The sequence below is a fragment of the Lepidochelys kempii genome, chromosome 10 (assembly GCF_965140265.1).
Source record: "Lepidochelys kempii isolate rLepKem1 chromosome 10, rLepKem1.hap2, whole genome shotgun sequence".
In the NCBI taxonomy this organism is placed as follows: domain Eukaryota; kingdom Metazoa; phylum Chordata; order Testudines; family Cheloniidae; genus Lepidochelys; species Lepidochelys kempii.
In genome coordinates, this window is record NC_133265.1 from 32,441,478 (window position 1) to 32,465,554 (window position 24,077).

The following is a 24,077-nucleotide window of genomic DNA, read 5'->3' on the forward strand; positions in this document are numbered from 1 at the left end:
AGAACAGGTAATCATCAAATGATCCATTGCCCATTCCTTGTCAAACAGAAACTAGGGCCACCATCCCTGCCAACTTGGCTAATAGCTGTTGATGGACCTATCTTCCATGAACTTATTTAGTTTTTTTTTTTTAACCTTGTTATAGACTTGGCCTTCACAACATCTTCTGCAAAAAAGAGTTCCAGAGGCTGACTGCGTTGTGTGAAGAAATACTTCCTTTTGTTTGTTTTTGTTTTGTCTCCTTAACTCAAGTTATGAATAATCTGTTCCTGCAATTTGTAGCCAGATGAGCAAAATGGCTGGGGAGGATGGGAAGAGGGCTTGTCTACACACAAACTGGCAATGAAATTAGCTAGAGTGTTTTTAATTAGACTCTTTTGTTATTTATGGAAAGTCTGTAACCAGACACTCTTATTGCAAATTAAACAGGTTTATTTCAATTTAGTTCAGACAATTTAAACTGAACTAAAATAAACCATTCTTAATCTGAGCATCAGTGCCCAGAGCTGCAGGGAGACAGATAGGAGCAATTAAAGACGATTCATGTATTTTAGCCAGGCAAGCAATCACATGTTCAGGCAGGAGAGGCATATAGACAACCCGAGCATTACAAAGTGCATTACAAACTGCTGAAGCCTGGTGATGGGTGTCTGTGGCCACTTTCCAGAGGGCCCCAAAGAACCAGCTATCCACTGCAGTCCCGCCACTCCCCAGCATACGGGGCACTGTGGGTGCTGCCCCTCCCCACCAAGCCCCATACTGGTAAATTTCATGCCTTCAGGGGCCCTGGTGGCTGGGAAGGACCCTGCATGGGAGGGTCACCAAAAGGGGCCAAGCCCCATACAGGGGAGGCATGGGACCACCCCCCAAAAAAGTTGTAGAGAATGGTGGAATAGCACTGTCCACTCCCCTACACACACAGTCATAATTACCAGTCATTACAGGTACAAGCTGTAAGGGGTGCGGCACTGCTCCCCATACATACAGGAACTCTCCAGTACAAGCTGTAGGGGGTGCGGCTAGCCCTAAACTATCCCCACACACAGGGATCCCCCCCAAGTGCAAACTAGCCCTGCACCCCCCGGCACAGGGACCCCGCAGTACAGGCTATGGGGCTAGTCCTGCACAAACACACACACTCCCCCACACAGGGATCCCCCAGTACAGCCTGTGCAGGGGTGGCACTAGTCCTGTACCCCAGCAAATACAGGGAACCCCCTCAGTACAGCCCGTGAGGGGGTAGGGGAAGTCCAGCACCCCACCACACACACAGGGACCCCCCAGTACAGCCTGTGGGTGGGGGCTAGCGCTAGCCCTACAACCACCCCCCTGTACACAGGGACGGCCCCAGTACAGACTATATGGGGGTGTGGCTAATCCTGCAACCCCCCCCCCCCGGACTCCCCAGTAGAGGCTGTGGGGGTGGGGCTAGCCCTGCAACACCACTTCCCCCGTGCACAGGGACCCCCTCCAATACAGCCTATGGGGGTGGGGCTAGTCCTACACCTCCCAGTACAGGCTGTGGGGCTAGCGCTAGCCCTGCAACCTCGCACACAGGGATTCCCAGTACAGCCTGTGGGGGCGGGGCTAGCTCTGACCCCCTCACGCAGGCAGGGCCCTGCCGCAGGGTGGGGGTCCCGTATCCCCCCCGCGCACGCGCGCGCGCACACTCACCCTTCGCGGCTTGCCAGCCGGCCTCCCATCAGCTCAGGCTCCCCTCTTGGCTCCGCCCCGGGGCGTGTCTCCGCCGGAAGGGGTGGGGCTCCGCAAGCATCACATCTAACACCGCCCCGCTATGGGCATGACGCCATTTCCGATCCTGGTCCTCTCAGGTTCTCTGTCCCCGGAGTTGGGCGTCTGAGATGTGCGCCTGCGCGAGACCGGAGTGCCCAGGTGCTCGGCAGCCAGCTGGAGCCCCGCGTGCGAGCGTAGGGCCCTCTAGGGGCGGGCTCGGACCAGGGCAGCACCCCGAGGTCCGCAGGAAGCGGCCGCTCCTCCAGCCCTGGGGCCTGGGGCAGCTGGTGCCGGGGAGTTCCGCAGGCTAAGCGCACTCTGGTTAAACATAGCCCGAATTTCATCAGCTGCAGTAGGGTTGCCAAGCCTCCAGGATTGGCCTGGAGTCTCCAGGAATTAAAATGATGTCATGTGATGAAATCTCCAGGAGTACCTCCAGCCAAGACTGGCAACGCTCATCTGCAAGCTCCTTGGGCCCTGGTGGTGCCTGAATAGGAGCCTGATTAGCGTCGGCACCTCCAGCGCCCGGCCCAGAGGGGAACAGCTGGGGCAGGCACCACAAAGCAGCAGCAACGGGGGTCAGCCCCAGCTGCAGTGGAAGTCGAAGTGTGTTTTTCCCATCTGTGACCATCTGCCACTTGGTCTAAGAAACCTCTGCCCGGGGCTGCAGAACTCTTGGCCCCAGATTACTAGGAGTTTAGGAAGCAGGAATAATTTTGTGAGTGTCTCCGCAGGGCAGAGAACATGCAGCACGGTGCTGCGAGAGAACTGGCCAGGAGTGCAGCACTGACCGCATACCACCCTCTTCCTGCTACTGGGTTGTGATTATTTTAAGGGCAGCAAGTCAAACCAGAACCCCTTCAAACCAATATTTTTACTTAAAGCAGAACTAAAGCTTATGGTTAAAATATTTTTTTAAGCTCACTAGTTTAAAAAAATGACTGCTCTTATTTGCATTATAAAACAAGAAAGAGATTGAGGAGCAACACCTCTAAGAATAACTAATTTTACATAAAGAAAAGGAGTACTTATGGCACCTTAGAGACTAACCAATTTATTTGAGCATAAGCTTTCGTGAGCTACAGCTCACTTCATCAGATGCATCCGATGAGGTGAGCTGTAGCTCATGAAAGCTTATGCTCAAATAAATTGGTTAGTCTCTAAGGTGCCACAAGTACTCCCTTTTCCTTTTGCGAATACAGACTAACAGGGCTGTTACTCTGAGACCTGATTTTACATATTCAAAGTTGTTGCTGTATATAGAATCACTCCAAGGCACACATGTAGTATTACAGTAATGGAGCAAACATGGTGAAAACAGTGAAGTTAATGAGGACCAGGAAATTGAAGAATAAGCACAACAAACTCAAAGGGGGGCGGGGGAGGAACGACAGAATTTACTCTTCAGGGAAGCTGCTCAAAAAGATACAGACCAAGACTGAATTGATTTGATTCATGTGGCTGAAGAAGCTAGACTTAGGAGGAAATAGATGTAACACTGCAAGGAGTACACTATTCTGCCCACACACTTGCAACTTGCCGTTGAAGAAATGTGCAATCTCTGCCATAACTTGTAAAGCTTGAGATCTAAAAAATAAACAAAATAATATTGGTAATCATTAGATAGGGATAGATAAGACAGAAAACATATTGCCTCTATATAAATCCATGGTTCACTCACATCTTGAATACTGCATGCAGATGTGGTCGCCCCATCTCAAAAAAAAACATGCTGGAATTGGAAAAGGTTGCCCTTTTCTGAACAAAAATGATTCAGGGTATGGAACAGCTTCCCTATGAGGAGAGATTTAAAAGACTGGGACTTTTTAGTTGGAAAAGAGACTAAAGGGGGATATGATAGAGGTCTATAAAATCATGACTGGTGTAGAGAAAGTAAATAAGGAAGCATTTATTCCTTCTCATAAGACAAGAACTAGGAGTCACCAAATGAAATTAATAGGCAGCAGGTTTAAAACAAGCAAAAGAAAGTATTTCTTCACACAACGCAGAGTCAACCTTTGGAACTCTTTGCCAGAGGATGTTGTGAAGGCCAAGATAAACAGGGTTCAAAAAAAGAACAAGATTATCCTCTATGAATTTGACCTATCAATGGCTATTAGCAAGGATGGGCAGGAATGGTGTCCCTAGCCTCTGTTTGCCAGAAGTTGGGAATGGGTGACAAGGGATGGATCACTTAATGATTATCTGCTCTGTTCATTCCTTCTGGGGCACCTAGCATTGGCCACTATTGGAAGACAGGATATTGAGGTAGATGGACCTTTGGTCTGACCCACAATCCAATATGAATTGAACATGGTTGATTTTTATGATACGGCGTTAAAATGCAAACTGGAAACATCAAGTCTCTTCTCTTTTTACTGTCTTCAGTGAAAAAACAAGAACAAACCTGTTTTGAAAATTGTATCTTCTCTCATGTATGTACCTTGATATCAACTCCTACTGTCAGAGGAGGACAAAACCAAGGCAACATTTAATTTACCCAAAAGGTGGACAAAAATGGAAATGTTTCATTTGTTCATTTCTCTTGCTCATGGAGCACAGAGTGCCCACTTCACATCACCTTTTCCAGACAGCCTGGTCTCTTGCCAACATTGCAATAATGATGTCATTGAATCAATGTCGGACACATTTGAAATTGAAATATCAAATGATGATTTGAAAAACTTCTTAAAGCTCATGAAAATCTCCAAAAAGGAAGAGCTATCTGGACGAAGGAAAGTGCAAAAAAGGATTGGGACAGTTCTTGGTTCATTTACGGCTAAGCTATTTCTCAATAAGAAAAACAAACATATTAAACTACTGGGGACATCATAAAAATGGCATGTCCAAGCTGTATCAATTGGCACAAATTGTACTGGCAGTTCCAGCAACACGAGTGAGTGCTGAAAGACTGTTTTAAGCTTCAATGTATCCTTTCACTGCAGAGATCCAATATAAGAGAGCAAACATTTGCAGTATTGGTGGAGTCATGTTGGTGTTGGGATACAAGAGACACACACATAATATCATTTATTGGACCAACTTCTGTTAAAGAGACAAGCTTTCGAGCGTCATTCTGTCAACATCCTTCTTGAATTGTGGGCATCACAACTGGACACATTTCACTAGGGGCTTGTGTAGCCGAACACTTAGTTTTCGGCAAGCTGGGTTGTAAATCTAGCCTGCTCTGCACTATCTGCACGGACTCTGCAACTCCGCCCTAGAAGTCCTGTTGTCACTATAATATATACTGCTTTGAATGGGAGTAAATAAGAGCACACTAGGGAACTCTGAGTGCACAGCTGCCAGGTCCACAGGGACAGTTAATGTACAGCTGGCTAGTGCAAGTTAGTTTGCAGCAAGCTGGCGTGCATATCTAAGTGCATAGACAGAGCTTAAGTTAAAATGCCCTATCTGAGAAAGGGGCAGTGGCATGCACAAGATGAAATAAGTCTCTAAATTCTAGTCCCAGGCTAGATAGTACCTGAAAGCTTAAAGGCAGGCCAGATCAGTCACAGCTGAAGATCAATTCCTCAACTACCAGCTCCCCCGCATGATAGGTGGTGACCTGGATATTTAGGTTGGTATCTTATGTATTAACCCCCTCAGCAGTAGTCATCACATGCGCGGAGCTGAGAGGATAAGAGAAGGAAAGTGGAAGTGCAGCTATTCACACTGGCCAGGAGAACAGTATGCAAGTCATAGCATTGACACTCACCTCAGCGTTTCTAGCAGAATCCTTGCTCACTGTATTTGAAAGCTGCAGTATTGCACGGATTTGCTAGTTTCAACCACAGTGTCACACCATATACACATGCCAAGCTAGTTAGTAAGGAAAAGTATCAGCATTACTTCATTTGCTTAGTAAAACATTTGAAGTGCCAACAGTTCCCTCCTTTTATTTATAGGTAAAGTATGGTGAATACACTGGCACTGAAACTTCAACATAATACTGATCAGCATGTGCTGCAGAAAGGCACAGTAACAGCCCTTTTGGATAGGGTGACAGCAACAGGTAGGTACAGAGACAGGAACCAGCTCTGGCCAATGCAATAAAGAATTGCCCTGAATTGCAATTCACAGAGACTCTACGCATTGAGCACTCACTCCAGCAGGTGGCAGTAGCTCAGCATTTGGAAATGCACCGTAAAGGAAGCTGCACCCATTCCTATGCAACAGCTTGTTTTCAATCTTACAATTTTCCAAACATTTAAATATAAAAGCAGCAATGGTTTGCATACACAAGAGGCATTGCATTCCCCATGACGTAGAGCAGGACTGCTGCCAGTGCTGGTCTCTAGAGTGATTATGAAACGATTTTTCCAAAATTTACAGTGACCAAGTAATTTGCAGAATTTACTGGTCAGGTCAATGGCTTTGGGATCCATTAAAAGGGACCATGTCAGTGCAACATCAGCAGGGTGCAGATACTAGACTAGTATACAAAAGCCAGAGTACCACTCCAAGCCACAAACATAAATCTTTAATGTGAGTAAGACTGGCAAGAGAACAGCATATTTTACTTACATTTTTATACTTAGACCAAAACTCCTCATAAGCAAAGGTGCTATAAAAAACAAAACGCTCCAACATGATAAACCGCAACATACAACAAATCAATGCATGGTGGGTTCCTTTCTAACACTCCATTACACTTGTGTGATCAGCTTTAGACTTTTATTTGTTATTAGATCCTTTGTGTTCCTAGAAAGGAAATAAGCTGGGCCAGGCCCTGCTCTCAGCAACATGTACACCCCTGCCATTGGCTTCAACAGGAGCTGCAGGTGTAACTGAAGACAAGAGTTGAGCCCAGCATATCAATCAACTGCCAACCTGTGTGATGTTTGCTCATCACAGATTAAATTTATTCTAATGATGACCTTGTAAATAAGAGCCCTGAAAAGCAGGAGCTCACCGATTGCAATACACAGAGATTACAAAACAATAATTAAAATGCAATATTAGTTGTAAAACAAAAAGGAACTAGATTCCCCCAATACCTAAACATGCATCTAGAAGACTAACACACCAAGAACAACTCCTGCACCTCTGCAAAAAAACCAAAAAAACAAAACAACCCACTCCCCCGCAAATTAAAGGAAATTGAAGAGTTAAGTGAATTATCAGAGGCTCAGCAAGGAAAAAATGGCTGGAAAACCCGAACACGCTGGCCACACTAATGCAATAGTATTTACAAATACCTTAAGTTTCCACTACAGGAAAATGGTAAGATTTAACTGTGTTAATTTCAGATACCTGCCTTACCTAATTAATCAGTAGGCTGAGAAGTCAAAACTGGACAGCAGTGGCTGGAGTTGCATTACTTTAGTTCATGATTCTGCACATACTAACTACTTCAGCTAAGTTATTCTGTGGGAAGTCTCACAATAGCGCAATCCTTGTGATCACCACTGTGGCTGGCACAGCGAACTCAGAGGAAGTTTTTCCTCCCTAATTTTAAAATACATTTAGTTACAGATATTTCATTCTTCCCACACTGTTATAGTCCAGGTTCCTTTCACCTCAGTTGTAAGCACCAATGAGATAAGTCAGTTCAATGTAAATTTATATACACAGAAACCAGACCAAGGGCCCACCCTTATTAGGCAACCTCCTGTCTTAAGAGGCCACACCACAAGGTACCGTCACATGTACAAAGTACAATTCTGCTCCACCCTGATTGGAAGGCTACCTCCATTAAGCATGACTGAACTCGGTTACAGAGATCAATCCAGATATTGTGTTTCACTTGAACACAGGATTTTTATAGTAGGTATGTGTAATTACTACTAGGGATAGGCCCAAGCATATCTCGGTATTGTGCCCCAGGTACTTTGGTCATCATCATGAAGATGAAATGGGGTTGTTTAAGAGGGAAATTAGGGGCTAGTTTTGTTTGTCCTAAATTAGCTGGAATACCAAGATGTTTCTCAAACACTGGAACACAAAATGAGTTGCTAAGCACTTAAAAAAAAAGTGAGAAAAACCTTACATTCCTCCGAATGTGCACAAACCAAAGGAAAAATGTGAACTGAGGTAGCACCAGTGCTACTGATGATCTCAAACTCCAAGTGTGTGAAGGGACAAGTGGACATTCCAAAAGGGCATAAGTGTTACAAATGATGCAGCAGGTTACGTTTCCAACCACAGCACTAGCTCTAACTGCTGCATTCCTTGGGTCATGCCAATCAACACATATGTAAATCACTGACCTGCGTTGAAGTCAATTCATCGATTTATTTATTCCTACTAAAACAAAATCCTGGTAAACAGTAAGTAACTCTGTATCTCTACAAACTCACAGCTATATGCCAAATAATAAAAATTCAAAACTACAAAAGATGAGTTGTGTTCAGTAAATATAAATGGGAAATTTAGGCTTTTCGTAGAATGTTTATCAGACTATTTACAGTGCAATACAGATCATTTGAGTTCAGATCTCGCCAGCTTCTCTCTCTTCCGATCTCTTGGAACGAGATTTGCCATTTGTGCTCTCATGCCGTCTTTCAGAAGAGCTCTTCTCTTTCCTCTCTCTGTCTCGTGACTTTTCTCTTGAAGATCGGTCTCTAGAGGATCTGAAGTACAAACCAAACCACTGTAAAATTTTGCATCTAAAAGCATTCATGAATGTGCACTTGATGGCAAAGAGCTGTTCCTATCAGGAAATAAAGTATGTCCCAGGAGGCACATGCATATATAATGCTATGTCAGGACTACAAGTCACCAGTAGTGAACTGAAAGACCAGACAGTCTCTCGGTGACCTTTGTGTAACAGCGTCACCATCATCTGACTGGTTTGTGGAAGTCAAGGAACATTTCTCAGTGGTAAGAGAAATATGCAGGCTCTAAGTATCAGGGGGTAGCCGTCTTAGTCTGTATCCACAAAAACAACAAGGAGTCCGGTGGCACCTTAAAGACGAACAGATTTATTTGAGCATAAGCTTTTGTGGGTAAAAACCCCACTTCTTCAGATGTAGGCTTTGTCACTCTCCCCTTAAATAGCTTGACACTAGAGACTCTTTAGGGTGTTGCCTACTGGACAACAGTAGAAGTGTATATGGTTCCTCTCACTTCAGCTCTATTTCTGTTTCTCTTACAGCACTTTTGGGGATACTGTGAGACAGTGGCTTCCTGCCTAGAATGCTCCTTTACATTAAATTGACTCTCCTCCTTGGGCTCAAATGTTTGTATAGTCCTGGGCTTTTGGTACTTTGCCTCTTGAGAACTGTCAGTTTTGCCAGCATCCTCTGTTCAAAGCACAGCTGTAATTTTGGACTCATGGACCACTCTGCTAGCACAAATTATCATAAGATAGCTAGGACTTTAATCAAGGCTTCACTTCTTCAGCCTAGGCCGAATTAAGTAAACTAGCATTTTAGGCCCAATCTTCCAGTAGTGACCTAAGCTAAGAGTCAACTAGTCATCGAGCACCCTTCAAGAGGTGCTATTCCCATCAGGTTCCTTACACCATCAGGTTCAGAGGGCATGGGAAGCATTTTATTCTAGAGCTCCCATGGTATAAAAACATTTCCTTTGCAGCCACAAAAGGTTGGCATAGGGTTTTATTTACATGCAAGCTTCAATTACTCTGGAAGGTAAGGTTGAGACACTATATCAAATGCTGTCATAACACGCAGATATATCTCAGCCACCATTTTGTCTTCATCTCTACGATGGTCATTCAGCCCCCAGAACAAGCTAGCCTGTTTGAGAAGGTGTATTCTTTAGCCCATCCCCTCAATGGTGTCTCTTGCCCATAATTCCATTAGTTTCCAGATGTTTGGAGAGCTCTGCTTTGCTATGGAACAGTAATTGTCAGGCTCACTAATTCCTTTTTAGAATATGGGATTGCCACCGGCTTTTCGCCAATCTTCTGGAACCTCCCCAGTTCATGAGTTTTCAGAAATGCCTGTCTCTGGAACAATAAGTTTGTTAGCCAATTCTTATGGGGCACATGTTATCCAAGGGGGCTAGTTTGTATATGTTGAAGTTTTCCGAAGTATTCCCTTACCTGCTCTTTAGCAATAGTTATTAGAGGGTCTTCCTCACTTCCTAATTGTCCAAACTTCTTTTCTTTATTTTTCATGTTCAAGACAGATTTAAAAAAGGACTTTAGTATCTCAGCCATTTGTGAGAGTCAACATTATTTTCACCCCCCTTATTTATTAACAGGCCTCCTTTCTCTCTGTTGCTTCTTTCCCTCCCCCTTCACATATCTGTAAAACCCCTTCTTATTCCCCTTAGCTCCTGGGCTAGCAGTCGCACAAGCACAGTGTGTGCATAATGTGTTGTATATCATCTGCATTTTACTCAGGTGGGTTCAAGAAGGGGATGCCGTACTAAACACGGCTTCCTCAAGGATGTCCAGAGTACCGTTAGAGCATGCTATGGCTGACTTCAGCAAAGAGCTTGGCGACATGCGTGCACACACACGATCAGCTTTTAGATCCCTGGCTTTTGGACTTACAAGTGCTGCAAGGGAGCATGCTCGTCCCTTGAGGTGCAGAGCATTTAATATTACTCTTTGATGCCTGCTCCCACCCTTCCACTAACCCAGGGACTGTTTTAGGGTCCAGCTCCCGAAGAGACACATCAAGCTCTTCTGTAATATGGGACCGTGAGGGAAGAAATGAGTAAAGGGAAAATGCCATAACTCCTGCAGTACCCTTGCCCTCCCAAAACATGGGAATTCCTAGGGAACTGTCCATCCCTCCTGCCAGAACATGCCAGAGACCGATCAAGATGTAGTCCAGGCTCCAGCAAACAATATACCCCATTCCCAATGACAACCCACCAAAAAAGAACATGTGTCTGAGACCCCCCTTCAATGCTGAGAGGATATAGACCCATACCAGGAGGCAGCTGTGCAAGCAGTAGCCAGCCCATGGCATGCTGATGCCCAACATCCCTCTTGTACTTTGCTTTTAACAGGCCAAGAGGGAAGTTCCAGATTCGCCCCAGCAGGCTCTTTGGCCTTTTTCTATAGAGGCGTGAGTGAGGGAAAGGTTTCCCTAGCAGCAGGCCCTCATATTGTGATTTAAAAAGGAAAACAAAGGTTCTCCTTTAGACACACATCTCTAAGTTGCGATTCTATTAAACCAGTCATGCCTCAACTTGCTTCCTGGCACCATCATCTGCAGATGACCATGGGGAAGAACTTCACAGGCTTGGGGGTTAATCACAGTTCTCACAGAGCAGTGGTTTTCAACCTGGGGGCCTGCAGACTATGTCTAAGTTTTCCAAAGGAGTCTGCACCTCCATTTGAAATTTTTTAGGGGTCTGCAAATGAAAAAAGGTTGAAAGCCACTGTCCTACATGCTTTAGTTCCTAACTTTCAGGTTTGCCCTGCTCCCCCGCGAGGAAAGGCCATTCACAACATCAAAGACTTCCACAGAAGGGCCTCCCTGATAGTGGTGCTTTGTGAAGGGGAGTACATACTTGTGTTTTGAACTCCTGTCTCTGGAACCACGGCGGTGACCTCTGCTGTGGCTGCGTGAGCGGCTCCGATGGCGTCTGTGTCTGTCTCGCTCTCGGGACCTGGAGCGGGACTTTCGTTTCTCGCGGGAAGCGGATCGTGAGCGCCTTCGTCTCCTGTCCCGAGATCGTGATCTGAGAGAACACAAGCTGTTTCAAACCCCAAGATTCTGTACACATGAGACACCTCCCTGCCAATACAGTCAAGACAGGGTCATTCCAAAGTAATAGTGCATCTAAAGAGACAGCAGCAGCCAACTTCAGTTGTGCTTCACTATACATCCTTCCTAACGTAGAAGGCAGCCCAACCCAGGGAGCACACACCATCCTGCGATGGAGGGCAATCAACAAGAACCCAAAGCTGGTAAAATCCATACAGGAAACCAGCTGGCAACCCCAACACCCATTCAAACACATGCTGATATAGCGCACAGCTACAGTGCGGCAGTCAGAAATGGGATCCACACATCAAAGGAAGAGAAGCTGAGGAATAAATGGCTATGGGAAGTGCCATGCAAGATCTTTAGAAGGACTGCAAATGAACTCTTTCCTATGAAAATGCTGCACTTTAAAAAGTAAACTCATTTCACTCTGTCCTAAAACAAGCAGCAAAGGGTACCAATATATTTTTAAAGAAGTGGGGAGAAAGGTTAAATGATCACAGAGTTGTCCCTGGCACAGCATGCCATTGTACTGGATGTGCCAGGGACATCTGGCATCCATCTACAGTTGCCGGAATCCCAACGTTGTACTTACAAAGTGCATTCCATTCAGGGACGGCAAAGCTCGGTGCACACAAACGATACGGACATTCTACTGCCAACAGGCATCCAGCATATTCACTTGTTTAAATGCTGGAGTTAATGTGCCCAGTGCCCTATTCCCTGGATGTCTGGAGTAGTCGGCACTTCTCTCTCAAGTTACTGCATTCCTCTGCCCCCACAGATCCCTTGGAGAGACTAGGGAAGTGTAGGGTCTGGAAAGTGCACTTGTGGCAGTTCCCATTTTCATTCAACGAGGGCAACAGGTGGGTCTGGGGCATCATGGCAGCTGTTGAAAGTATTATCAGGCTTCTGATTACTATACCCAGGAACCAAACACAATTAAACTAGGCAGGAACGAGCACATGCACATGCTGCATTTGAAGACGACTTCGTAAGATTTACATACTCACCTTCTGCGATCTCTATTTTTGGAGCCAGACCTAGAAAGAAGAGCAAAGCTTATTTCAGAGAGTGAATAAAGAAAATTCATGACATCAATACGGGTTTTCATAAGATCCCCAATTCTATAACATCGCTGTTCTCAAGGACACTGCAACACACTGAGTAGCTTGGCCCCTCAACTGGGACCACTAGAGTAGTGGAAATCAGATGTACATCAATGGCTTGTTCAACTCCAAAAAACTGCATTAGTCCAACTTGGTTTCGGGTGCTCCATGTAACAATTCAATACAAAACCAACACACCCCCATTCGCTATAGTTTTAAGTATGCATGCTGCCCTCTTATGTACAGTATTAACATCTCATCATTTGTCTTCCATCTTAGACCAGTGGTCCGTGGACCCCTGAGGGTCTGCAGACTATGTCTAAGGGGTCCACAAAAGATTGTCATTACTATAGAACAGTGGTTTTGAACCTGGGGTCCGCAGACTGAAAGCCACTGCCTTAGACACATGTAGCTGAGATTTCTTGGGAGCATGAATTTTAAAGCTATCATAAGGAGTTGCGCAGTAGCTCAGACTTAAGGTTGCATGTTCAACCTTTAATTTCGCAATAACTTCCTTCTGGCAGCTTAACTTTGCATACATCCAATTAACAGAAAATTACATGAAAGAAGTGTTGAGTGAAGGGTGAAGTCTTGTTTAATAATGTTCATTTAATACCTGGCTAAGAGGACAGAACCCCACACTAAGGAAGGGACTTTACTGAGAGGGTGCATTTACTGAATTAAGTCAGTATGTATCATGACTTAGCCACAAGGAATTATTATTATTCAATTATAGCACTGGAAGATAAAAAGGGAATTCTGCTAACAGAACAGTAACAAGGTTGGAACTGAACTTGGAGCTAGACAGATTTAGAACATGCTGAGGTGGTGCTGATAAGCTGGGCTTAAGGTACAGCTGATACATGAGAAAGAAGTTAAATCAACATTGTCTTACTCCCGTGATGTAACTCAACTTGACAAATAGAACAGTAGAGCCTTCCTATAGACAGGCGATGTTTAAGATCATTTTTGGTGTTCCCTACTGTATCTTTAAATAAAAATGTCACGCTCTAACAGGTATGGAATCTGACAGCTTTAGAAAGATAATGTTCCCTTCCAAAGCACTGACCACTATCTGACTCTCTGGAAGAGGCCTGAACTTTCAGAGGGGTGGGTATGTACGCTCTGTATGGGTCAAAGGCTGAAGAAGGGCTGTGGTTATCTGCTCAGGCAAAGCCATATGGGGAGCCTGCAGGTACCAAGCGAGGTTCCAGGCCAACACTTAGCATGTATAGTGTTGTGTATATCCAGAAGCATCATGCTCAGCTGGTTCTGGCGTGGGGTCCAACACTAATAGCTGGCACACCAAGAATCCCACACTTAAGGAGCCATTAACCTGCGTCTCTCCTGACCATCAGGAACCAGGCTTTTGGAAGGATGTGAGGAGGAGCTGGGAGGAGGCAACCTCTGGGGGAACTGAGCCAGCATTGTGGGACAGTCTGACCAAAGAAACTCTGAGCATTTTCTCAAGGCAGCCTGGTCAGGTTTGTTGAGTTTCTGGCAGAAGTGAGCTCCACAGCTGAGAGGCTACCACGAAGAGGACTCTCCTTAAGATAAGGAGTACTTGTGGCACCTTAGAGACTAACAAATTTATTTGAGCATAAGTTTTCGTGAGCTACAGCTCACTTCATCAGATGCATTCAGTGGAAAATGCATCTGATGAAGTGAGCTGTAGCTCACGATAGTTTATGCTCAAATAAATGTGTTAGTCTCTAAGGTGCCACAAGTACTCCTTTTCTTTTTGCGGATACAGACTAACACGGCTGCTACTCTGAAACCTCTCCTTAAGATAGACACACGACAGCATCCAGGCATGCTATGGCCCTGAGGTGGTTCAGAGAGAGAGGCTACCAGGAGGCAGCTGGACCGTAAGCCATTTAGGGCTTCATTTTTAGGAACCAGCAACTTGCATTTTTGTGGGTGCATTCCTGGCAGCCAGCACAGTGACCTCATCCGCCATCCACATCGGTGCCTGCTGGGCAGCGCTCTCATCAGTCCAAGGTAAAGCACATTAAAATAGCGTTTCCTAGATGCCACCAAAGCAGAACGATTGAAGCTAGGTCTTCTATGAGAGCGAAGAACTAGGTTTTTGGCCATCCAAAGGGAACGAAAGGATTTTCTGGACACTATGTTGGGGGTCTCGTTGCAGAGATGTATGCAATAGTGCCCTGAGACTCTGGACCATTTTCACAATGAATGGGGAGACACTGCCAACTGATGGGGCACTCAGATATGCCAGTTCCCCCAGAGGCTGCTCCCTGCAAATAGGCACCATCATGTCCAGGCTGAGCTTAAGCCAGCTGGCTTCCATGCAATATCGTCGTCTGTCAGTCATACTGGAGGAAGCAGAAAGAGAGTTCTTTCTGGGTCACCAGCATACAAACACAATAGCCTACGTTGTCTCGCTCTCCCCTAGGGTATTTACATCCACACTGAACAAGAGACGACAAGAACCACCCACAGCTGAAAGCCACCAAGAAGAGCAAACACCCCCTGGGATTTCTCAAACAGGAATGAGCAGAACCATAGCAGGGAGATTCCTGGCACTCCTGGCTGTGTCCCAAATGTAAGTCAAAAGCACCTCACTGGTAAGGTATGAAAGGCTGCTGAAGAAAGGGATAAATAAGAGAAAATATCTTATTGCTTCTATATAAATCCATGGTACACTCACATCTTGAATATTGCATGCAGATGTGGTCTCCCCATCTCAAAAAAGATATACTGGAATTGGAAAAGGTTCAGAAAAGGGCAACAAGAATGATTAGGAGTATGAAACGGCTGCCATATGAGGAGAGATTAATAAGACTTGGACTTTTCAGCTTTGAAAAGAGACGACTAAGGGGATATATGATAGAGGTCTATAAAATTATGACTGGTGTGGAGAAAGCAAATGAGGAAGTGTTATTTACTCCTCATAACACAAGAACTAGGGGTCACCAAATTAAATTTATAGGCAGGAGGTTTAAAACAAGCAAAAGAAAGTATTTCTTCACACAACACACAGTCAACCTGTGGAACTCTTTGCCAGAAAACGTTGTGAAGGCCAAGACTATAACACTGTTCAAAAAAATAGATAAATTCATGGAGGATAGGTCCATCAATGGCTATTAGCAAGGATGGGCAGGGATGATGTCCCTAGCCTCTGTTTGCCAGAAGCTGGGAATGGGTGACAGGGGATGGATCACTTGAAGAGTACCTGTTCTGTTCATTCCCTCTGGGGCACCTGGCATTGGCCACTGTCAGAAGACAAGATACTGGGCTAGATGGACCTTTGGTCTGACCCAGTATTGGCTTTTCTTATGTTTTTAATTAGTGAAGATGCCTGCCATCTGTTCCCTGCCTCGACATCTTCACTCACAGATTGGTGCTGTTTCAGTACAATGTCCTAATCTGAAGTCTGTTCATGGAATTAGTGCACGGCAGAAGCTATTTGAGCAGACCCAGCAGCATCTTCTTAGTAATTTCGGAAGGATAGAGACTGGGCCATAGCTGAAGCCATGTGTTCAGAGTTGGCTTCTTAAGCAGGGGATAAGCCAGCACATGCCTGAAAGTTCCTAGGAGCCTCTAACTTTCAGCAATGCAGCCAAAGATAAAAAAAGCACTATAAAGATTTTTTTTCTTAATCAAGTGCGCTCCTAGGAGCTTACATAGGGACAATAACACAGTGCCAGGAATGAGCCTGACACAAGGCTTACCTGCTTTGTCATGGTTAGCCACCATTGCCTATGCCACAGCAGCTCTCTCTTAGCCCTTAATGACGGTATTATTTTGGAAAGGATTTGTCGGTCATTTTCAGGGCTATTGTAACAGCCACAAATATGAGAGCTGCACGCTTTTACAGCCCATCCCTGTAGAGGGGCTCACTTGCTTTCACTCACCGTCTGCCCATTCTCTCCTCTCTTTCTCTCTCTTCTCTCCGCCTCAGACGATCTTGGTTTCTTTTCTCCTGTTTTTCTGCCACCATTTTCTAAGTTGAGAAAGAATTCATATGCTGCGTTAGACACACAACAAGAGAGCAAACTAAGACAGCAGGAAGACCTTGCAGCTGGAGGCAAAATGCAGTAATTCAATAGATTTGTGCAACATTTGCCTTTTCCAACACGTCATGTCTCTTTATTGGCTTGAAAGGGATTCAGATTCCAAGGCCAGAAGGAACCATTGTGATCATTTTGTCTGACCTCCTGCATAACACAGGCCATAGAACATCCCCAAAACACACCCATTCAATGAGATTCCTCATTTACAATTTCACTTTGAAACCTATCAGCTAGCCAGCTTTTAATCAATTTGATGTGTGCCATGTTAGTTTTTATCACTTGAGTTTTTTTTTATCAAAAAGCGTGTAGCATCATGTCAAATAACTTACAGAAGTCCCAGTACATTACATCAACACTATTACCTTTATCAAGCAAACCTGTAATCTCATTAAAAAAAAAAACATTAAATTAGTCTGACAGGATCTAATTTCCATAAACCCATGCTGATTGGCATTAATTATATTACCCTCCTCTAATTCTTTATTAATCAAGTCCAGTATCTATTACCTTGCCCAGGATCAATATCAGACTAACACGCCTATAATTACCCATGTTATCTTGTTTATGCTTTTTAAATAGTGAGGCTATAAAGAACTGCTTATGAGATGAGACAGAAGGCTGGGAAGCAGAACATGGATGGTACAGACTTTGTTACAGATTATTTAACACTTGAAAAGCAGCTGCTTACTTGCCTGCCAAGACCCCTATTCAGAGTCCTGTTTCCCCTATATCCATTGAAAGTATCACTAACATATATCAGTGCAAAGAACACAGCTCTGGGTGCCTGTGGTTGTTAGCTGTAGCATTATCTGTTTAGGCTGTAGGCCCTTCAGGGCTGGGACTGTCTCTCACCGTGTGTATGTAAAGCACCTAGCACAAGGAGACCCTGATTTTGGTTAGCGCTCTAGGCCTCATTGTAATACAAATACTCAACAATCACAGCACAAAATGGAGAACCCTGATCTGAGCAAGCAGAAAGCACCAGTTCACTTGTAAGGTTTGTGAAGTGACTGACTTGACTAAGTATCAGTTCTACCATGAGCCAAGCTACTGTCTGTGCATCCAACTTCACTTCAGGCTTATGTTTTGAAAATCATTCCATCATCAATACTTCAGCTTCTGCTTCACTGAGACCTTCACGGTCAGCACTCTGTAAACACACTTTGCATTGCTACAGCATCTCACCAGTAGGTCTGAGTGCTTTATAAAATATTAAAATCCAAAAAATATACATATAATTTTTAAAACTAATGACAGACTTCCCATTGCAAATTGTGGCCCAAACCTATGGACTCCAATTCAGAACATACCAAGAACCCAATTTATGTAAGGAGGAAGCCAGTCTAGTGTAATTCTTTGCCCTGTTCTTCTATGGGTACAATTTCAGTTAAGCAGACATTACAGGGCTGAACCAGAAGTGAGGTTAGGCAAACCTCCACTTGGAGTTTCATCTATCTTGAATTCAGAGTGTTTCAGAACAAAGACTGTGTAGAGTTTCCATACAAGCCAAAGACAGCAGGTTACAAAACAAATCAAATGAATAAGTATTCACAGGAGAGCTGTCGGGCCATGGCTGGCCAAGGTAGAGGGATGCTGTTTAAAATATAACTGATTACCCTCAACTGGTCCAGTTTTTCACGGATCTGAATGAAGCCCAAGTGTAATTTGCCTCCAAAGTGATCAGCGAGACGCCGGTCGTTGTCATGGAGACCAAGGTACGCGGAGCAGACCTCACAGACGCGCAGCTTCTGCTGCTGGAAACTGGATGCGGGCATGGAATTGCGGTATTCTTCCTGCGGAGAGGCAGAGACGGCTCAAAACCAGGGGAAACCATCATAACACACACAGAGGACACATGCAACCCTCACAGAGCTTGAAGCGAGTGTTTTAAATTTAAACAGGAATCTCATTCTCAACATTTGGACCACTTCTAACACTCCAGTAAAATCTGTACAAGAAATTACTATTACTATGCAACCTCCTGCTTTAAAAAAAGACCTAAAAAAGCACCTGCTAATAAGAACACAAGAACTGCCAGACTGGATCAGACTAATGGTCCATCTAGTCCAGTATCTGCTCTCTGATCATGGCTAGTACCAGCTGCTTCAAAGAAAGAAACCCTGCAGCAGGCATTGTTAGATGGATGAAAGCTTACAGGGAACATTTCATCTTCTTTCATTCTTTGAGAACAATCACTTGCTAACTCACTGTGCAGATGGAGAGGGGAAGCTGCCCAGCTGGGTGCTATGTGCTCTGTTTACTAATTCAGTTCACCATTACATAAAACATGGGAACATAGTAAGTGTTGATCTTGGCAAACCTCTGCTTCTTTCTTCTTTGCTCGGACCTTCTCCACTTCCATCAGGATCTTTTGGGATTCATCCACATTTCCTTCAGCTCCCAGCTGCTCAGCTTTAGCCAGCAGTTTTCCTATGTCTTCATTCAGCTCATGAACCTTTTCTGCCTAAAGAGAGGAGTTTGCTTTTAATAAGACAAAGAACCCTGTAAAGCTTGTGGGATTTGCAGACAATGAATCCTTCACTTGCACTTATAGCTACAGACACACAGGGGCCTACAATAAACCATTCCATTGCCACCATGACCCCAGGGCTGGTTCCAGTGGCCTGCAGTCCCCCCACAGAGAGGGAGAGAAAACTGTCCTTTCCTTCCAGGTCCCAATTTTTATTCCTGGTTGTTCCTGCCTCCCTCCCACCACTACCAGGATCTTTTAACAATGACTGGAACTTCCTTCAGGCCCACTCCCCCCATGTGGGTGACAGCTCCCTTGGGGGATTCCCTCCCTAGCAATTGCTAGCCCCCCAGCCTGAAGTTTTAACAAATGGGATGGAACAAATAATTACACAGGGAAGGGCCAAACATCCAGGTCCTTGAACCAGCCTTGCAAGTTTCACTGACATTATATCTTAACCTGGAACTGGTTTAAATGCACCTCCTACTTCTAGCAGCAGGGAAGGCTTAAATTATCCTCTGCCTCCGTATTCATGCAGGCCGGCTAACAGGATAGTACCAGATGGCAGAAACTTTACTTTGAGAACACAAAGTCCCATGTCACGCTCCACTACGAGATATAGAGAGAGCACGCGCGCGCTCACAATCTCCATGGGAGCCCCTGTATTTCAAATTAAACTGTAACTACTCAAATGCTGTTAACACTGGTTTGCCTCTACAGTGTTCTAGCTTCATTGGAGTGGACACCTATTTCCAATCTATTAGGAAAGCCACAATGTTTCAAGAGGGACACCCTCAGAGATAGAATGCTTTCAAGAACACACTAGGTAAAAGCAGTAGCTGCAGGCAGCATCCTTATTATTTTAATCTTTGCCCCAGCTAAAGATGATGTATTGTTGGATCATATTAAAGAAGTTCTGTATTAAAATCACAAATGAGTTTGATTCCCCAGAGTTTAAATTCCAGGGTATTACTAATTAAGAGGTCTTGGTTTTTATTTTATTGGTACAACAGTATCAATATCTACAGTGAACTACAGAAACTTTTCAATCAAGTCCTACATTTGCTTGTAAGATTCCAAGAGGGAGAAGAACTGGCTGGTTACAAATTTCAGTAGTATTGGATTTGAGCTGAAGAGCTCAAGGAATATGGGCTACTGACCTCCAAATTTTTCTGCCACAGCAAACGTCCTCCCGAATACCACAAAGGGTGTGGGGGGAAATAATAATAAAAAAAAAATCAGGGTAATTAATGGGGATGGTTCTTTCGGACCTTTGCTGGTATTTGGGAGGTCACTGGCAGACCAAGATTCCAGGGCATCTGCAGCATAAATTCCTCAGGCTCGGGGAAGGGACGGATGACAGGATAATGGTCTCCTGCTTTGTTAAAATACAGCACTAATATTTATACACTGCATATTAGATGCATGATGGTTTGGTATATAGGGTTGATCAGCATGATTTTAATGCATTACTTACTTGTAGCAAAGCCACAAGCAAGTTACTTAGAGCACCTCTCAGCCACTCCACCCCCCAGGCATTCTGTATTTGCTTGAGGGTTACAGGAAAAGGGTGACACACAATATTCCCAGAGTACTAAAACACTAATATTTGTATCCCCTACTGATAAAGCCAAGTGCCTAGGTTACCTTCAGTCAAACCGACAGGGCTCAGAGGAAGCCACAGAAACCTCAAAAATGATTTTAAAATGTGAAGATTTTAGGGTCTGATAATCTCATGACTTCCCAGGGCTGGAAGCAGATGTTGTGTATCCCAAGTGAAAGATAGGAACATCCCTGTTCTGCATTCATAGATTGAGGCCAGAAAGGACCATTCTGATCAAACAGTTGGACATCCTGCATAACAAAAGCCAGAGAACCTCACCCAGTGATTCCTGTATCAAGCCCACAGCTTCAGGATGAGCTACAGCATTCTTGAGAGACAGATGAGAGTTTCCTCTCCCAGCCCTGCAGGGTCACTAGATAGGATATAAACCTGTCCCTGGTGCAGGAGTCCCTTACCAAGGGCCTCAGGCCAGGGCCTATTTCATGGGGAAATTTGGTATTTGGGGCAAGAAAGTAACATTTATCTGGCAGGCTGGCTTAACAAGAGTAGCTCTTGGAAGCTGCTCAGAGATGTGGGATGATGGAAGCAGATATGCACAGCAAGACAGCCAGAGGTGTATGATAAATGTATGACAAATTAGATGGGGAACACATCACACAGTTCCACAATTGATCCCCACACATACGGCTGTTTTGCTACCCCTCCTTTGGTCACAGCCACTGCAGCAAACGGTCTCCACCAGCCCCCACCAACAGCATGGGCATGGCTTGTTATTTTTAACCTCATCTGTACTTGCTGTGCCTTTATTACAGTTTCTCCTGCTGAATTTAGTTTTTTGAATCTCCCTGTGCAACCCTGGGTAGCTTCCTTTGCCCTGTAGTCATTAGCAATGTGGGTATTTTCAATTTTGGAAGGAGTGAACCATTTACACACACACACACACGCGCTGAGAGAAAACCCCTGCGCTCATCTTGAAGGGAGAAAGGATGAGGGGACACCCACCTGGGCTACAGGAGAAACCAAGCAGCAAAATACATATTATACAAATTCCATGCCAGAGGGGTGGGAGAGAGGGCTGGGTGTGCGTGCGCGCATGCGGGTCTCCTGTCTCATAAGGGGCAGGGGGAAGCGAATGGTCACAGGAAGTGTCACTAGGAGCCATATGATGAATGAGAAAACAGGGATCTTCCAACATGGATTTGGTGGTAAGAAATCACTGTTTAAATTGCCACTAGTACAAGCTACAGGTACATTTACTCTTTGTGCAATGCAGCATTCAACCAGGAGACACCTCCTCCGTCAGCCAAGACTTCACAGCAACATCCCAAAGGAGCAGGAAACCAAACTCAGAGCTTCAGGGCCTAGGGCATCCCCAACTATGAGGATTGGGACTACTAAAGAGATCGCCACTGAACAGCACAAGAGAAGAGAAAATGATTCAAGCAGAAAAACTAAGTTGGACAAAGTTGCCAAGGCTAGAAGCCAAGTCAGCCAGACAAGAGGCAGGCAGCCCTGACCACTCTGCACGAGCAGCTCGTTAAATGGCTGCAAGACAGGACAGTGGCCCAAACACAACACAACAGTTTTCTGTGAGTGGAAGGAAAAAGGTTAGAAACAGGTTAAAGCAGAATGGTTTGTCTTCATCTCGATCCCAACATGGTTTTCTTGTCTATGCAGGTAAGAAAAAACCCCACCACCGCAGAAGGGCTGAAGCCACATTTTGGAAATATGACTAGTTTGTAATCTCCTGCAATGTTCCCTCTAATTTTTTAAGTCCATGTGCAGAAAGAATTTTGTTATGTGCACCAATATGGAGGGGGTGTGGCTGAGGGGTTCAGAGTGTGGGAGGGGGCTCAGGGCTGGGGCAGAGGGAAGGCTCTGGCTGGGGGTGTGGGCTCTGGCATGGGGCTAGGGATGAGGGGCTTCGGGTGCAGGCTGCCCTGAGGCTGTGGTGGGGAGAGAGGACTCCCCCCAGCCCTCTCTCGCCACAGCAGCCCAAGGCCAGGGAAGAGGCGCCTCTCCCCTGCCAGGGCAGCTCCGGGGCTGGGACCAGGGAGAGGTGCCTCTCCACGCCTGCGTGGCCCTTGATAGCCCGCTGCACAGCCGCGCAACTTAGAAGTAACTTAGGTCTCTTGTTTTAGAAATCACATTTTAACATAGATATACCTAGTCATAACAATGCACACAGGCCCTCAGAACAAGTGTTAAACTGAAGAGTGATACCTTTGCAGACACTTCAGCACTGATCTCCTCCTGAGTTTCAGCCAGGCGTTTCTTCGCCAGCTCAGTTCTCCGGTCACACTCTGCGATAAAGGACTCCAGGTGATCCATAGCCTGTGTGTGTTCAAACCAAGAACTGTAACTATGGGTGCTTTTTGCCATACAAGCAGCATTTGCTGGGCTCTGGCTCTTTTGCTACGGAGAGCCAGCCAGGAGGATTCCTTTACAGATCACAACCCACCACACAGCTCTCCTTTCTTACCTGAGTGGATGTAGGGCAACATTTTCAAACTGGGATCGGATGGCCCACTGACCTGATCCAGCACAGCAATTCCTATATTCCTCATGCTAGCAGCACCCACTCTGGGGAACACACTTCTAAATGGATGGTGGAGATCAGCCTGTCTTTTTCCCTTCATCTCTTAGTCTTTTGAAGCAGTGATACAGTTGGGATTTGAGTTCCTGCCCCACAAAGGAGGCTGTGCTCAGCCCTAATCCACCTCCGTATATTTTTTTTACTCAGCGTCATTTACTCTTCTATGGGGCAAGGATACAGTATTTCCTTAGGCTACAAACACACTACCACTTACTGTAGAATAAGCCGCCACCTCCCCCACCCCCCCGAGTGACATAAGTTATGCCGACCTAAGCGTCAGTGTGGACAGTGCTATGTCGGTGGAACAGCTTCTTCTGCCGACGTAGCCACCACCACTCGTGGGGGCAGGAGTAATTATGTCAATGGGAGAGCTCTCTCCCATCAGCTTAGAGAGTCTGCACTGGGAGTGCTGCATTGGTGCAGCTGCATGCACAGCTGTAAGCTCTGTAGTGTAGCCATAGCCTTAGTGTGAGGGAAGATGCAACAGCCAAGGTAACTAGGAGACCAGGATATCAGTGATCTCATAAAAGGGGGAGGGGAGGGGAATGGCAGGGTGCCAGTAATTAATGAGAGAGTTGAGAAGACAAATTTACAGGTTTAGCTAGAAAAATACTGAGCTAATAAAGGAGCAGGAGATAGAAAACAAACAGTCAGTAGAAAGAGCATTGGGTTCTGATATTTCAATAGAAATGAAATTAGGGCAGGGAACAACAGAATCAAAATGACTGACTCTTGTGAAACCGAGATGAGGCAAACCAAGAGTCAACAGCTGCTTGTCTGCTTAGGGAAGGGAATTTCACTGATCCCTGTCCCCCTCCCCACCTTTCCCAGGTAAGTAACTACAGCAGGGTCATTACGCCTTATTTTGAACATAGATGTGGGCAAATAGAATGAAGACTGCTCTGAAGAGTTTCTGTTCTGGCTGTAACTTG

General features: G+C 45.2%; 2 protein-coding genes across 6 annotated transcripts in view; both read right to left on the reverse strand.

Annotated features, from left to right (window-relative positions):
* The window catches only part of FAM234A (family with sequence similarity 234 member A), a 54,330-nt gene extending 52,565 nt beyond the window's left edge, over positions 1 to 1,765 (reverse strand). The window contains exon 1 of the mRNA XM_073362711.1: positions 1,675 to 1,765. The gene's annotated coding sequence lies outside the window, so the exon portion shown is untranslated. The remainder of the gene's footprint in view (positions 1 to 1,674) is intronic.
* Positions 1,766 to 6,202: 4,437 nt separating this feature from the next.
* LUC7L (LUC7 like) overlaps positions 6,203 to 24,077 on the reverse strand; it is a 36,821-nt gene continuing 18,946 nt past the window's right edge. For 3 of the 5 annotated variants that reach the window (XM_073362712.1, XM_073362715.1, XM_073362716.1), the window contains 7 exons: positions 22,773 to 22,883; positions 18,836 to 18,979; positions 18,132 to 18,308; positions 16,357 to 16,445; positions 12,383 to 12,412; positions 11,173 to 11,343; positions 6,203 to 8,309 (listed from right to left, as the gene is read on the reverse strand). In XM_073362712.1, coding sequence (XP_073218813.1) covers positions 8,168 to 8,309; positions 11,173 to 11,343; positions 12,383 to 12,412; positions 16,357 to 16,445; positions 18,132 to 18,308; positions 18,836 to 18,979; positions 22,773 to 22,883 — 864 coding nt within the window. In that variant the 3' untranslated portion in view covers positions 6,203 to 8,167. Of the gene's footprint in view, positions 8,310 to 9,745; positions 9,808 to 11,172; positions 11,344 to 12,382; positions 12,413 to 16,356; positions 16,446 to 18,131; positions 18,309 to 18,835; positions 18,980 to 22,772; positions 22,884 to 24,077 lie in introns of all 5 variants that reach the window. The other 2 variants (XM_073362713.1, XM_073362714.1) reach the window with 2 other exon arrangements.